Source organism: Balaenoptera acutorostrata, chromosome 2 (genome assembly GCF_949987535.1).
Source record: "Balaenoptera acutorostrata chromosome 2, mBalAcu1.1, whole genome shotgun sequence".
Lineage (NCBI taxonomy): Eukaryota > Metazoa > Chordata > Mammalia > Artiodactyla > Balaenopteridae > Balaenoptera > Balaenoptera acutorostrata.
In genome coordinates, this window is record NC_080065.1 from 175,723,742 (window position 1) to 175,739,888 (window position 16,147).

The 16,147-nt window shown below is 41.5% G+C and overlaps 1 protein-coding gene and 1 non-coding gene across 4 annotated transcripts in view; both read right to left on the reverse strand.

The window, feature by feature from the left end:
• Positions 1-2,019: 2,019 nt before the first annotated feature.
• Positions 2,020-2,092, reverse strand: TRNAV-CAC (transfer RNA valine (anticodon CAC)). The gene has a single exon. It is a non-coding gene; the product is annotated as a tRNA-Val (tRNA).
• A 3,835-nt stretch (positions 2,093-5,927) lies between these two features.
• The window catches only part of LOC103005442 (zinc finger protein 709-like), a 63,441-nt gene continuing 53,221 nt past the window's right edge, over positions 5,928-16,147 (reverse strand). For 2 of the 3 annotated variants that reach the window (XM_007178432.2, XM_057541704.1), the window contains exons 5-7: positions 8,509-8,635; positions 8,244-8,304; positions 5,928-7,846 (exon numbers count right to left, since the gene is read on the reverse strand). In XM_007178432.2, the coding sequence (XP_007178494.2) occupies positions 6,028-7,846; positions 8,244-8,304; positions 8,509-8,635 (2,007 nt within the window). In that variant the 3' untranslated portion in view covers positions 5,928-6,027. Of the gene's footprint in view, positions 7,847-8,243; positions 8,305-8,508; positions 8,636-15,498; positions 15,630-16,147 lie in introns of those variants that run through there. The other variant, XM_057541703.1, reaches the window with a different exon arrangement.

The following is a 16,147-nucleotide window of genomic DNA, read 5'->3' on the forward strand; positions in this document are numbered from 1 at the left end:
CTGGGAAAAACTGGCAGAACAAGTCTTCAGATAGCTAGATATTTTCAGGAGATGATTTTATGAGCCCAATTCTGTATCTCCTCATATCTAGAAAAATACTAAAATCCTTCATGGTGACGTCTGCTCCTCGTGACTAGCAGTAACCTTCACGAGACTAGCAGAAACCTTCTGTAAAAAATACGTGCTTGATTGCATGTATTCCCGCTTCACCAAAATCACATATATACTGACCTTCCCCCGTACTTCTTTGGAGCAGTTTCTCAGAGCTATCTGAGACGCTGTCTCCTGGGCTATACTCTTCATTTTGCCCCAAATAAAACATAACTCGCAACTTTCACGTTCTGCGTTTTTTTAAATTCAGCAGATCCATAATTTTCTTGCCTTGATGACATCATTTCTCTCAATCAACTTACTTTTTTTTTTTTTTTTTAAATTATTTTTTAAATTAATTTATTTTATGGCTGTGTTGGGTCTTCGTTTCTGTGCGAGGGCTTTCTCTAGTTGTGGCAAGCGGGGGCCACTCTTCATCGCAGAGCGCGGGCCTCTCACTATCGCGGCCTCTCTTGTTGCGGAGCACAGGCTCCAGACACACAGGCTCAGTAGTTGTGGCTCACGGGCCTAGTTGCTCCGCGGCATGTAGGATCTTCCCAGACCAGGGCTCGAACCCGTGTCCCCTGCATTGGCAGGCAGATTCGCAACCACTGCGCCACCAGGGAAGCCCCTCAACTTACATTTTTAAGCTCAAGAAACAAACAATGTTATTTCTCACATAGGGAATTAATTACAAAGTGCTAAAGGAAACAAGAGCCAAAGGGCTGCACTATTCAACGGTAAAAGAATCCGAAGGAAAGAAACACAAATATTGGAATCAGCACAGATAAGCAGCCTGAGCTCCACAGGGCAGAAGGAGCTACATTCCGCAAGTTTAACACATGCTAGTCTCTCCTGGTTGAGACAGAACCGCTGGACCAGGTCAGTCCCTGGTGAAGGAGGGTGGGGGCACCTGAGCAGCCACAGGGATGGACTCTGGGAGGGCCACACGCCCTCCTCTCCCCAGGGAATACTGGAATCACTCCCTTTCTCAGGCTTCCATTCGCACAGTGAGAAAACTCTGAGCAGGACTCAGTTTCAGGCTGTGACTAAAATGAGCTTCCAAATTCATGAGCCCTAACCCAGGACACAGAACTCTTGACTTTCACAGACTTTCTCAACGTAAACAAATACACTCTGAGGGCAGCTGCACTGTGGATGCAGAACTCCAACCTACGTCTACAAACAGGCCCAGGAGAACCACAACTAAAAGCTCAAAAAGGGCATCAACCCCACTCCCCACCGTGAGCATGTATATCCCCAGCTTTCGAGGGCTCTGTAGCTTTTCTCAAAATAAAGACTCCTTCTGCGGTGGGTGTGAGCAAGGACACCTGTTCAGGGAGACTCCCCAGGAAAAACAACCGGGCCTACAAATACTTCCTTTGCAGGCTCTTGGCGGGGCTGTGGGGTGGGTTTGGGGTGCGGAGGCGAGTCGGGGGGCGCTTTGCTTGGAGACACTGACCTCAGGTCTCTGCTCCCAGTCACATTGCTTTGGACCACCACTGACATTTGAAATGACACAAACTCAGTATTAGAAGGATCCAGCAAAATCACACAAACCCAATGTTTATGTGAAAAGGAGAGTATAAAACTATAAGGCATTTTCCTAGTTCAACAAGAAAATTCACAGTATTCATTACTTTTGGAAAATAATATTATTTCCAAGGCAAGAAATTGTTTTATAAAGAATTAATCATGCAGGAACACTTCTGCTGTTCAAGTGTAAGCTCTGGAATTCCATTTGAAAATACCACCCTCCTCCCCAAGAAAGAAAAACATCCTATTACTACACACTCAGGAGAGGAAAAAAGGGAAACAAGAATTTAAGTAATTCTAGACTATTTTCTTTTAATATTTATTTATTTATTTGGCTGAACCGGGTCTTCGTTGTGGCATGCGGGATCTTTAGTTGAGACATGCGGGATCTAGTTCCCTGACCAGGGATCGAATCTGGGCCCCCTGCATTGTGAGCACGGAGTCTTAACCACTGGACCACCAGGGAAGTCCCTAGATTATTTTCTTTTTCTTTTTTTCTTTTTAATAAATTTATTTTATTTATTTATTTTTGGCTGCATTAGGTCTTCATTGTGGTGCGTGGACTTCTCATCGCGGTGGCTTCTCTTGTCACGGAGCACGGGCTCTAGGCGCGTGGGCTTCAGTAGTTGTGGCTCACAGGCTCTAGAGCGCGAGCTCAGTAGTTGTGGCGCACGGGCTTAGTTGTTCTGCGGCATGTGGGATCCTCCCAGACCAGGGCTGGAATCTGTGTCCCCTGCATTGGCAGGCGGATTCTTAACCACTGAGCCACCAGGTAAGTCCTATTTTCTTTTTTTCTGCTATTCACCTATTTCCTGCCTCTTTGGAAATATTTTATACCTTCAAACTCTATTGATCACTTAAATTATAAATTTTTGAAAAACTGAGATTCAAATAAGTGATTAAATCTTTTCAAAGTGACAAACCCAGGGAGGGGCAGTGCTGACAGGACAGATCACCCAGAAAATTTTCCTACGAGGAACCTCCACCCAAAGGACTTCCCATAGGATGTCTGTGCCCAGGAAAGACCCTGGGGGGAGAGGCACAAGGATTTCATGCAACCCGGTTCCAGCCGGTTACTCTCTGCTTTTCCTCTTTCCATAGACAAAACAATAAATCTTGTAAAAAGAGACATCCATGACGCTGTGGAAAAAGGATAAACAATATATTGGGTCTGTTTGAAAAGCACCATGGAGGACGAATTGTTCATTATGATCCTGTGAATCTGAGAGGAGATGCTGGCGTTTAGGAATGCGGAAAGGATCTGAAATTTTAGGCATTTATTCCCAGCCCTAGGAAGAGCTAGGCTGGGAGGCCAGGGGTGTGGATTTGAGACACTGTTCAACAAACATTTGGAAAACTCAGGAGAAAACGGGTGCCCCCTGGGGAGAAAGGAGGGACTGGGGACCCCACACAGCTCCTCCAGCGCCCGCACCCCGGAGATCGAGTCACGATTGTCCTCATACGATGATTTTTAATTGACTATAAAACACTGATGAAAGAAATCAAAGATTACACAAACAGATGGAGAGATATACCATGCCCCTGGATTCAAAGAATCAATATTGTGAAAATGACTATACTTCCCAAAGCAATCTACAGGTTCAATGCAATCCCTATCAAGGTACGAATGGCATTTTTCACAGAACTACAACAAAAAATTTTACAATTTGTATGGAAACACAAAAGACCCCTAATAGCCAAAGCAACCTTGAGAAAGAAAAACGGAGCTGGAGGAATCAGCCTCCCCAACTTCAGACTATACTACATAGGTACAGTAATCAAGACAGTATGGTACTGGCACAAAAACAGAAATATAGATCAATGGTACAGGATAGAAAGCCCAGAGATAAACCCACTCACCTATGGTCACCTAATCTATGACAAAGGAGGCAAGAATATACAATGGAGAAAAGACAGCCTCTTCAATAAATGGTGCTGGGAAAACTGGACAACTACATGCAAAAGAATGAAATTAGAACACTACCTAACACCAGACACAAAAATAACCTCAAAATGGATTAAAGACCTAAATGTAAGACTGGACATTATAAAACTCTTAAAGAGAAAACATAGGAAAAACACTCTTTGACATAAATCACAGCAAGATCTTCTATGACCCACCTCCTAGAGAAATGGAAATAAAAACAAAAATAAGCAAATGGGACCTAAACTTAAAAGCTTTTGCACAGCAAAGGAAACCATAAAGAAGATGAACAGACAACTCGCAGAATGGGAGAAAATAGTTGCAAATGCAGCAGCAGAGAAGGGATTAATCTCCAAAACATACAAACAGCTCATGCAGCTCAATATCAAAAAAAACAAACAACCCAATCAAAAAATGGGCAGAAGACCTAAACAGACATTTCACCAAAGAAGACACACAGATGGCCAAGAGGCACATGAAAAGATGCTCAACATCACTAATTATTAGAGAAATGAAACTCAAAACTACAATGAGAAAAAAAAAAACTACAATGAGGTATCACCTCACACTGGTCAGAACAATCATCATCAAAGAGTCTACAATAAATGCTGGAGAGGGTGTGGAGAAAAGGGACCCCTCTTGCACTGTTGGTGGGAATGTAAATTGATACAGCCACTGTGGAGAACAGTATGGAGGTTCCTTAAAAAACTAAAAACAGAACTACCATATGACTCAGCAATCCCACTACTGGGCATATACCCTGAGAAAAACATAATTCAAAAAGACACATGTACCCCAATGTTCACTGCAGCACTATTTCAATAGCCAGGACATGGAAACAACCTAAATATCCATCGATAGATGAATGGATAAAGAAGATGTGTTGTGTGTGTGCGCGTGCGTGTGTGTATATATACACACACACTATATATATATATAATGGAATATTACTCAGCCATAAAAATAAATGAAATTGGGGCTTCCCTCGTGGCACAGTGGTTAAGAATCTGCCTGCGAATGCTGGGGACACGGGTTTGAGCCCTGGTCCGGGAAGATCCCACATGCTGTGGAGCAACTAAGCCCATGAGCCACAACTACTGAGCCTGCGCTCTAGAGCCCCCGAACCACAACTGCTGAAGCCCACATGCCACAACTACTGAGCCTGTGAACCACAACTACTGAGGCTGCGTGCCACAACTACTGAAGCCTGCGCACCTAGAGCCCATGCTCCACAACAAGAAGCCATCGCAATGAGAAGCTCGCGCACCACAAGAGTAGCCCCCACTCACAACTAGAGAAAGCCCACGCACAGCAACAAAGACCCAATGCAGCCAAAAATAAATAAATGAATTAATTAAAAGAAAAAAGAAAATAAGCCTTTAAAAAAAAAGAAATGAAATTGGGTCATTTGTAGAGATGTGGATGGACCTAGAGTCTGTCACACAGAGTGAAATAAGTCAGAAGGAGAAAAACAAATATTGTATATTAACACATATATGTGGAATCTAGAAAAATGGTACAGATGAACATATTTGCAGGCCAGGAATAGAAATGCAGACGTAGAGAACAGACGTGTGGACACAGAGGGGGAAGGGGAGCATGGGATGAATTGGGAGATTAGGTTTGACATAAATACAGTACGATGTATAAAATAGATAGCTTGTGGGACCTGCTGTAGAGCACAGGGAGCTCAGCTTGGTGCTCTGTGTTAACCTAGATGGGTGGGATTGGGGGGAGGGAGGTCCAAGAGGGTGGGGATATATGTATACATATAGCAGATTCAATTCACTGTACAGAAGAAACTAACACAACATTGTAAAGCAATTATACTCCAAAAAAAAAAAAATTTAGTTTCTAACATTACCCACAGGCTCAGATATTTGTCCCATCACAGGTCTCTCTTCTTAAAATCTATTCACCAAATAACAGTCATTGGAAGAACAACAAGCAAAGCCCCAAATATAAAAACAATTATTCACATGAAACTCCAAAAAAGGAGCTTTGTCATTAAGAAAGATAGAATACATAAAATAGACTATAAAGATATCCAGGAACTGTCCAGTATCCAGATATCCAGTAGGAAAATCCCAACAAATACCACATTTTCCAATTGTCCCTTAACACAGAAAAAAACTATAAAAAATTAAACCTGACTATGCACGTATCAGAAATACAGTTCAATTCACCATGGATCCAACAGACTTCAAAATGCAGAGAGAAAATACTAACTGATTCAAGGAAAAAGCACTGCCTTTTAATCTTATGTACTACTGTTGAAAGATGACTTGCAGAATTATATCACCCCAATATTCATTTATGAAACTAGTAGAAACCCACACTCCAATGATATACTTTAAGAAAGAGGCTTGATAAACAATATATTTACAACTTGTAAAAAACAATTCTTTTGTGTTGAAAGTTTTTTGGAACATTATACATGGATTAATTTTCATCAAGCTTTCTCATGTTACTTACATTTATAATTTATTTCTGGTGGGAGTTTTAACATGTAACGATGAAGGCCAACTGAAGGCTTTCCCACGCTGTTTACATTCAAAAGGTTCTACCCTGTGAGTCTTTTCATGCCTTCGGAAGGAAGTGGGATGACTGAAGGCCTTCCCACATTCTTTACATTCATAGGGTTTCTCTCCAGTGTGAGTTCTTTCATGTCTTCGAAAACTCTGATACCACCTGAAAGCTTTTCCACATTCCTTACATGCATAGGGTTTCTCTCCTGTGTGAGTCCTTTCATGTGTTTGCAAGGAACTGTAACCTCTGTAGGCTTTACCACATTGTTTACATTCATAGGGTTTTTCTCTAGTGTGAGTTCTTTCATGTGTTCGAAGATAACTGGGACACCTGAATGCTTTACTACATTTTTTACATTCATAGGGTTTTTCTCCAGTGTGATTTCTTTCATGTCTTCGAAAACTTTGATAACACCTGAAGGCCTTTCCACATTGTTTACATTCATAGGGTTTCTCTCCAGTATGAATTCTTATGTGTGTTTCTAAGGAAGTGTAATCTCTGCAGGCTTTTCCACACTGCTTACATTCATAGAGTTTCTCTCCAGTGTGTGTTCTTTCATGTAGTCGCAGCAAAGTTGAACAACTAAAGGCTCTTCCACACTCCTTACATTCATAGGGTTTCTCTCCAGTGTGAGTTCTTTCATGTTTTTGAAAGGAAGGGTAATACCTGAAGGTTTTACCACACTGTTTACATTCATAGGGTTTCTCTCCAGTGTGACTCCTTTGATGTATTCGAAATGAACTGGGAGAAATAAATGCTTTCTCACACTGCTTACATTTATAAGGTCCCACTCCAGTGTGAGTGATCATGTGCACTCGAAGGCTTGCGAGAGCTCTAAGGGCTTTCCCACATTCCTTACATTCATAAGGTTTTTCCCCAGTATGAGTTCTTTCATGTTTTCGAAAAGAACTGGGACAACTGAAGGCTTTACTACATTTTTGGCATTCATAGGGTTTTTCTCCAGTGTGATTTCTTTCATGTATTTGGAAACCTATATTAGAACTGAAAGTTTTACCACATGGCTTACATTCATAGGGTTTCTCTCCAGTATGAACTCTTTCGTGTGTTTGGAAGGAAGGGTAATATCTGAAGGTTTTTCCACATTGTTTACATTCATAAGGTTTCTTTCCAGTGTGAGTTCTTTCATGTATTCGGAGGGAACTGGGACAACTGAATGCTTTACTACATTTTTTACATTCATAGGATTTCTCTCCTGTGTGAGTCCTCTCATGTATTTGTAAAGTTTGATGATATCTATAGGCTTTTCCACAATGTTTACATTTATAAGGTTTCTCTCCAGTGTGGGCTCTTGCATGTATCTGAAGTGAAGCTGAAGAACTAAAACTTTTCCCACAATCCTTACACTTATAAGAGGCACCTCCAGTATGTGTTACCATGTGTCTCTGAAAAGTTTTGAGCTGCATGAAGGCTTTCCCACTCTCCTTACATTTATAGGTTTTCCCTCCAGTGTGATTTCTTTTATGTTTTTCAAAACACTGCAGATAACTAAAGGCTTTCCCACATACATTACATTTATATGGCTTCTCTCCATTTTTCTGATACTCATATGGCTTGTGTCCAACGTGACTTCTGGTGTACCTATTATGGGATGAGTGATGCATGAGGACTTTTCCACATACTTTGTGTTCCCATGGTTTTACCCTGATAAGAGTTTTCTTGTTCAGATTGAGATTTGGAATAAGGCTGAGGTTTTCTCTACATGGACTATCCTCTTTCCCTTCACAGATTCTCCCTACCTTGTGACTCCTGCAAAAAACAAGGAGGAATTATTAATGATCTCTTTATTAATGATTTCATACTTATTATACTATTTCAGCCACAATCTTATTATTTGTAGCAAAACTACAGGTATTTTTCTATTTCTGGTGAATTGTTCAAAACTGAATACACTGAATGCTCGGCAAGAGGACTCACCCTTGCTCACCAAAATGGTGATATTTATACATAGGGCTTATTAATACTGTTTCCAAGTGAACTATTTTGCAAACACTGAACATTATGTCATATGTAAGAAAGTAATCTGGTGAAAATTTTCTGAGAAGCAATAAATTTGAAGCATGGATTGTCTTGTTTCTTTTTAAGATCTGGTACAATAATATAATTCTCATGTGAAACACTGCTTTCTGCTGGGAGTGCCACTCGCCTTAGTTTTCTCCCCTGGTTTTTGCGCTGATCTTCAATGTCATGATCTTTCCGTGTTTCTCCTAAAATGCAGACACAGAAAAATGATTCCAAACTATTAGAAGTTATAGAAAAATTATTAGATTCTAGTGCTACAGTGAGCTGTGACCATACCTAGTTTATTTACCAATGTCCTCCCTGTACACATTCCACCTCTTAGAATAATACTGTAGGGCAGAAAAACTTGACCTTTGACTGGCAAGGTGAAAGTAAGTTGTCATCCTTACCTACTGAGGCCAGGTTCCTGAAGGTTTCCCCCATCACATCTCTGTAGAGTTTCTTCTGTGAAAAATCCAGTAAAGCCCACTCTTCCAGGGTGAAGTTCACAGCAACATCCTCAAAGACCACTGCGTCCTACAACATCCCATATATATGTATGGTAGGATGAGTAAGACTGACAGCACTAGACATCTATACTCCATTTATAAGGAAGGTTACATATGATTCTACTATCTCCCAACATTTATTCTCTGACTTGATCATCAGAAACTAACTCTCTGTCCATACTTACTTCCTCATAAATTTAACAGCTTCAGGAACACATGAAAATTATTTACATAGTTTTACTGCAATCACATTACAAATCCTATTGCTGTCTAATGGCAGCGTCCAAAGTATGTTGGGAGATGTCAGAAATGCTATACAAATGAAATAAATATTATCAATTTAAGAACATCCATTGGTGAGAAAAGCTCTTTCCTCCCTTTTCTTATTACCCATTTACACACTCCATGACGCAGAGTGTGTAATATCCTGTAATAAACCATAATGGAAAAGAATATGAAAAAGAATATGTATATGTATGTATATATATATATATATGCATAACTGAATCACTCTGCTGTATAGCAGAAACTAACACAACATTGTAAATCAACTATACTTCAATAAAATAAATTTAAAAAGATAAAGAGGGACTTTATCGTAATGACAAAGGTGTCAATTCTCCATGAAGGGATAACAATCGTTCATGTGTACATGCATCACAACAGATGGGCAAAATATATGAGGCCAAAACTGATAGAATGCAAGAAAGTAAGCGAATCCACTACTAGTTGTAGACTTCAACATCTCCTTATCATGAATTATCAATTGCAGTAGGCAGAAAATTAGGAAGGACAGAACTGAAATCAACAGCACCATGGAACAACTGGATTTAATTGTAATGCATGGAAATCATTCTTCTCAAGTTCATAAGGAACATTCAACAAGACAGAACACATTCTGGGACATAAAACATACTTTAACAAATCTGAAAGGACAGCAGTCATTCAAAATATGCTCTCACACCACACAAGCACTAGTCTAGAAATCAGTAACACGAAGATAGTCAGAAACTCCCCAAAATACGTGGAGATTCAACAATATGCTTCTAAATAACACGTGGGATCAAAAAAGAAGTCCCAAGAGAAATAAAAAATTATTTTGAAGTAAATGAAAATACAACTAATCAAGGGTTGTGGGATGCAGCAAAATAATGCTTAGAGGCAAATTTATGCCACTGAACAAATACACTAGAAAAAAAAGAAAAATCTATAATCAACAATGTAAACATCTACCTTCGGAAGGAAAAGAACAATTTAAACCCAAAGTAAGCAGAATAAAAGAAATAATAAAAATTGGGGGAAAAAAATCAGTGGAGTATATTAAAAGAAAAAAAGCTGGTTCTTTGACAAGATCAATGAAACTGATAAACATCTTGTGATCATAACTAAGAAAAAGAGAGAAATTACAACACAAGACCATCAGGGGTGACCAGGAGGTATGGGAGGTGGGTGCTGAAGCCTCTTCACTATAGTGACGGGGTCTCTGAGGACACTACCAGGTGTGCCTGTTGTATGGCAACAGTCTTGAGCCTTCTATGGTAGGGGTGTCCATTCAAGGTGGCCCAATTTCCAACTAACCGCATAAATGGGCTCTGGTAAATTTATAAACAAGGGATAGGTTGCCTCCCAAACATCACAAGAATCTAGACAATGTTGTGGGTGCTGAGACGGACTATTGGTATTTCTTCATGGTGCCAGGAAGGGGTGGCCTTCCGTTTATTAAATTTTTTTTAATGTATTCATTAAAGGTATCCAGGCCTCATATGTTTGGAGCAATGCCCATCCACTTTTTACAAGTCCACCTTTTTCAATACTGTATGTCCTGAATATCAAATGAACTTCCTCAGAAGAGATGTCATTAATGTCATATCTCTGCTCGTGGCACAAGGTGGATGCAGTTCAGATCCTGCCTGCAGAGACTGTGTGTGTTCACAGTGGTGTTGAGGTTCCCTGATGGTAACCGGTGTATCATGTCCTTTCAGAGGTGAAGGTCAAGTGCAGCTGAGAGGTTGTTGGAACAGGAACTGAACAGAACAGACGTAGCCAAGTCTGTGAGAGCAGAATGTTGAGCAGAATGTTTAGCAGTTGCTGAGTAGATGGAGTCAGTAATTTCCATAATGTTGGGGACTAGGAATAAGGGGTTTATGTGATGGGACAACAGCTTCAAGGCTGTAGCGTTCCACTGTGAGGTGTTTTTCACTCTTTCCAGGTTTAATAACAGGTCAAATTAGGCTGTTCAAAGCAGAAGTCCTGGGGATAATCACTTCTTCCCAAAATAAAAGGTCTCTTAAAGTTTTCAACCCTCAAAGGCCCTGTTTAAGTTATACTGGGTCATATAACTAATTTAACTAAGGGGTAAGGACCATGGAGTCTCATTTTGTGAAGCCAATTTGGAAGTGGCAAGAACTTAATTTAACTTAATTTTAATTTATGATTTATTGGTTCAGAGCTTTCCTGCTCACTATGGGACATTTTGTGACGATGGGTGCTATGATCGTAAGGAGAGGCAAAGAGTTCTGATGGTTACGGTGAAGTATACCAATCTGCCCTCTATATTATTTTCAGTACTTCCTCTAAGATCATGCAGTACACCTTGCTTAAATTTACTGAGATCCTAGGTATAACTAACTTGAGATCTCTCACTCAATAATTGTAGGAAGGTTTGTGAATTACGGCATTATAGGAGACTGTAACATTAATTCAAAACCTATGTTCTGAAGAGGCTCAAAAAGCAAGGACTGCCCTTTTTATCTTTTTGGTTATGTAAATTTTTTAGTATATTTTGGATTTCCAACTGGAAAATTGTGAGCCTTTTTTCAATACCTTTTTCCTTTTGTTCCTTCTCTCCCGTCCTTCCCTATATTATATTTTAAGTCCCAGGATATACTTTGGAAAAGAGGGTGTCCTCTCTACCCTGGGACTCATAAAATTTTTCCTCCAGGGGGCTCACACTAGTGCCATCGGGATCAGAGGTCTCCTCCACGACTACCGGGTATTTTACAGAGTTTTTAGTTTAAGTTTGAACTAATCCCTTTGCTGTGCCGCAGTGAGGCTATGGGTGTTGTCCCCCGTAACTCAGAGGGTCAGGATCTTCGTCGCAGTAGAGGCAGGGGCAGCAGCAGCAGAGGTGAGCCCTCATATTAGGAGAGTGGACTCAGCTCACCACCTACTGGCTGCCTTTCCCAGTCTCCTTCTCTCTCTGAAATACCTGCTCTTTAAGGAGTGGCCATCTGATGGGCTCACCTCATTCACAGGGTATAATCAGCCTTTTACTCCCCAAAGACAAGGCAATCCCAGCCTCAGTTACACTTTTCCTTAAAGACACAGATAGGTTCCAGCCAACACATCGACTGAGGACCACTTTAACAAAGGAGCCTTTCTCATACTCCTGCTCAGAGAGGACAACGAATTACCAAAACTTCCAACTCGGTGTCCTCTGTATATAGAACCCAGGGTTGGTGGGGTCAGCAATGCCACACAGGGCAGCACAGCGCACAGGAGGAGCTCCTCAGCAAACAGCAACTCACAGGGCAGGAGCCTCCAGGCTTTCTTATCAGCCTGTTCAGGTAAGAAGAACTAGGGGAAGAGGGAGGGGTGAGGCTTAACTTTCAATAGTCAAACATCAAATATGTGGACCCCCGACCGCTCATTATAAGAACAAATCCAGTAAGCATTAGCACTGGTTTGTTCTTATACAAAGAAACACTAACAAAATGATCAAGAAGTAATCAAAACTGCTTATTTCAGGGTGGCTGGAATAAGAGCAGAGGAGTAGAACAGGATATGTAAGTTAGTTTCCGATCTTAGGAATTTTTAAAAAATTCAACCTTTCCATGCATTAGTTACTGAAAATAAGGAGAGAAATTTACATACACTGTCTTTTCCTATGATTAATCATTATTTTAAATTAGCTTTTGTTTTTTTAAATTTAAACTTTTCTACATAAGAAACTACTTCAAAATTTAATCCTTTAAACACTAGCAGATATAAAACTGCAGACCATGAAAAACTTACAAATCCCTTTCCAACTAAAAAAAACAAGGGATTTCTATCAAGAGCCCTAACATACAATGCTTCAACTTACAATTTTTCGACTTTCAACAGATACACTTACAACCATCCTCTGCCCATACAACCATTCTATTTTTCACATTCAGTACAGTACTCAATAAAGTACATCAGACAGTCAACACTTTATTATAAAATAGGCCTCGTGTTAGATGATTCTGCCCAAATGTAGGCTAATGTAAGTGTTCTGAGCATGTTTAAGGCAGACTAGGCTATGATGTTCAGTAAGTTAGGTGTATTAAATGCATTTTCAACTATCAATATTTTAAATTTACGATGGGATTATTGGGATGTAAGCCCATCATAAATTGAGTAAGATCTGTAATAGTTCCTCCCTCTACTATATTTAACATAAAATCTTTTATAGTATGAGTAGCATATTATAATACATTAGGGGTTTCAATTAAGCCCTGAAATGTACTAGAAATTTCAAAGATTTCCATAAGCTTTGAGGTGTTTTCCTCATATCAATGAAAAAAGAAATTCAACTGCTTTTTCCTTGCATGCATTAAAATAGGAATTCATTTGCCTTAGGAATAGTATAGCCTCTTAAAAGTCAAAGTTCTCTAGAGACATGGACAGACACTGACCTAAAAAATGAAAGAAGCACCTGAGAACTTAAAAACACCCATATCTCACATCTTGAGGTTCTCCTGCCTAAATGGAACCAAAATTCTATCTGGTTCCACAATTTTCTTATCTTACACTGTGTCAACCAACTTGCATAGTATAACCCCAAATGCCAATGCGAACCAGTTTCAAAGGGCAGCAATAGTCAATGGCTAAACGAATCAACACAGATATGCAGCATGCTTCGCTACAATTCAGAAAACAAAAACACCACCACATTCACAAAGTTGAACATAATCGCAACTTGGGTTCTAAACACTCCTGGTTGAGATGTAACCCCCTATAGTGTGTCAGTCTCTGGTGAAGGAGGGTAGGGACACCTGCGCAGCCACAAGAAAGAACACTGGGAGCTCCAAACTTCCTCCCCACTGTAAGCATGGAAGCTCTCCCTCCCCCAGGCTTCTACTCTCACAAGTGAGGAAACTCTCAGCCTGATTCTGTTTAAGGGTCTGACCCAAATGAACTCCCAAATTCATCAACCCTTTGTCCATGAGACAGAACACCTGACCTTCAGACTTTCTCAATGTGCACCAATTACATTCTGAATGCAAAACTTCAACATAAGGCCTAAAAATGTCTAGACCTAAGGAACCACAACTACAAACTCAGAAATAGCATCATGACACACCTCCCACCCCCGTGTGCACATGCATCCCCAGTGTTCCAGGGGTTGGGTAGCTTTTCTCAGTTTAAAGGACTCCTTCTGTGGTGGGTGTGAGCAGGAAGGACACCAGCAGAAGGAGGTTCCCCAGGAAGAATCCAACAGGCTTTTAAGTACTTCCCTTTGCAGGCAGAAAGGGAGCCATAGCTTGGGTCAGGCCTCTGCTCCACTCTGCAGTTGCTCTGGAACAACGTTGATACTTTAAATGACACAAAGCCAGTGTGTGAACAATCCAAAAAGTCACTCAAACCCAGCATTTACATAGAAAGGAGGGAAGAAAACTGTAAGGCACTTCGACGAGTTCAAATAGAAAACCCCATATATCTATTCAGGTGTCAGGTAATTATTATTTCCAGGGAAAGAAATTGGTTTGTAAACAACTAATCATACTGGAACACTTCCTTTTTTTTTTTTTTTATAACATCTTTATTGGAGTATAATTGCTTTACAATGGAACATACTGGAACACTTCTACTCTGCAATTCTAAGCCCTGGAAATTTACTTGAAAACACCCAAAAGTAAAGAACAGACCTCAGGAACTCCCTATACATGCTCAGGGGAATAAAGAGTGAAAGAATCCTATACAAATGGAACGTGTAATACTGGAACATATTATTTTCTTCTAAAATTCACCTCTTTCTTGCCTGTTTAGAACTATTTTATACTGTCTTTGAGGTTCTATTGATTAAGTACATTTTACCTCTATTGAAAAACTGAGGCTTAAATAAGTGAAAAAAATCTTTCTGAGGTGACAAACCCAGAGAGGGTTTGTTCTGACAAAACACCCAGGAAAATTTCCAAAGAAGAACCTCCACCCAAAGCACTTCCCATAGGATGTGTATGTGCAGGACAGATTAGGGGGAGAGGCAAGAGGATTTGATGCAACCTAGTTCTAAGTGGTTATTCTTGGCTTTCCTCTCACGAAAACAGCCACAGACAAATATAAATCTTTTAAAAACAGCATTCCATGGCTCTGGAGAAAAAAGATAAAACATTGGATCTGTGTGACATGCAGCCGGAAGACAAACAGTTAGTTGATTATAATGATGTGAATTAGAGAGGGGAAGTTGGCTTTGGGAAGGAGGTGAGGGATCTGAACATTTAGGGATTTATTATCAGTCCTAGGAAGAGCTACGGCGGGGGGACAGGAGCATGGATTTGAGACTCCGCTTCCCAAATATGTGGAAAACTCAGGAGAAAACAGGTGACCCCTGGGAGAAAGGGACCGGGAACACCACGGACTACAGCTCCTCCCACGCACGAACCCCAGAGACCGAGGCCTGACTGTCACTAATGACCCTCCCCGTGGTTACCGCACAGTCTGGGGAGACGCGGGGACGTAGGCACAGCGCTGCCCAGCGAAGCTCTGGGGTCGGGCGCCGAGCGAAATAACGGGACAGGACGCCCGGGGTCCGGCTGCCGGCCCAGCGTCCACGCTGCGGGCGGGAGGGGACTGAGGTCCGAGTCCCGCCACAGCCGGTTCCCACAAGACGCTCCGCCCCGACTCCGCACTCAGGGGCAGCACACTCACCATTTCTAGGTTTCCTGGGTCTCCCTGAGTCCTTCCTACGGCTCCCACGACCAGTGCAGGTCACAGCGCAACACAGACCGCGGCCCGCTCACCAGGAACCGTGAACCACACACAGGCTATACCCGATCTCCGGCGAGGCCGGCGCCAGTAGGGACGTCCACCCCGGTGCGGTACGTCGCCCCCACCCACCTGCTCCAGCGGCGCCCCTGATTGGATAGCTCGGAGGGCCACGCCCCTCAGCTTGAGCTACAACAGGAGGGAGGATGCGTGGCTCACCCGAACCACCTTCTGCCAGTGGGTGGGAATCTGACCCAGCCACGATCGTTTGTATGGAGAAAAAACTTTCTCCTGGCCTGGGGCTGCCTCTACAGTTTTTTTCTCCCAGCTCTTTGTGAACATGTGGTCACAATTTACAGGGAATTCTTGAGTTTTCGTGCAACAAGCACACAGCATGAGGGTGGCCCAGGCCACACTGGAACAAGAGGGTCTTCTGTCTCTAGGGATCAAGGGCTTGGCATAGGGCTGTCAGGCCACTCAGGGAACTGCAACCCTTGTTTAGAAACACAAGACACTAAATGTGACCTCACCACTGATAATAAAGAACCCGGCTGCAATTGATCTCACCACTGATAATAAAGAACCCGGCTGC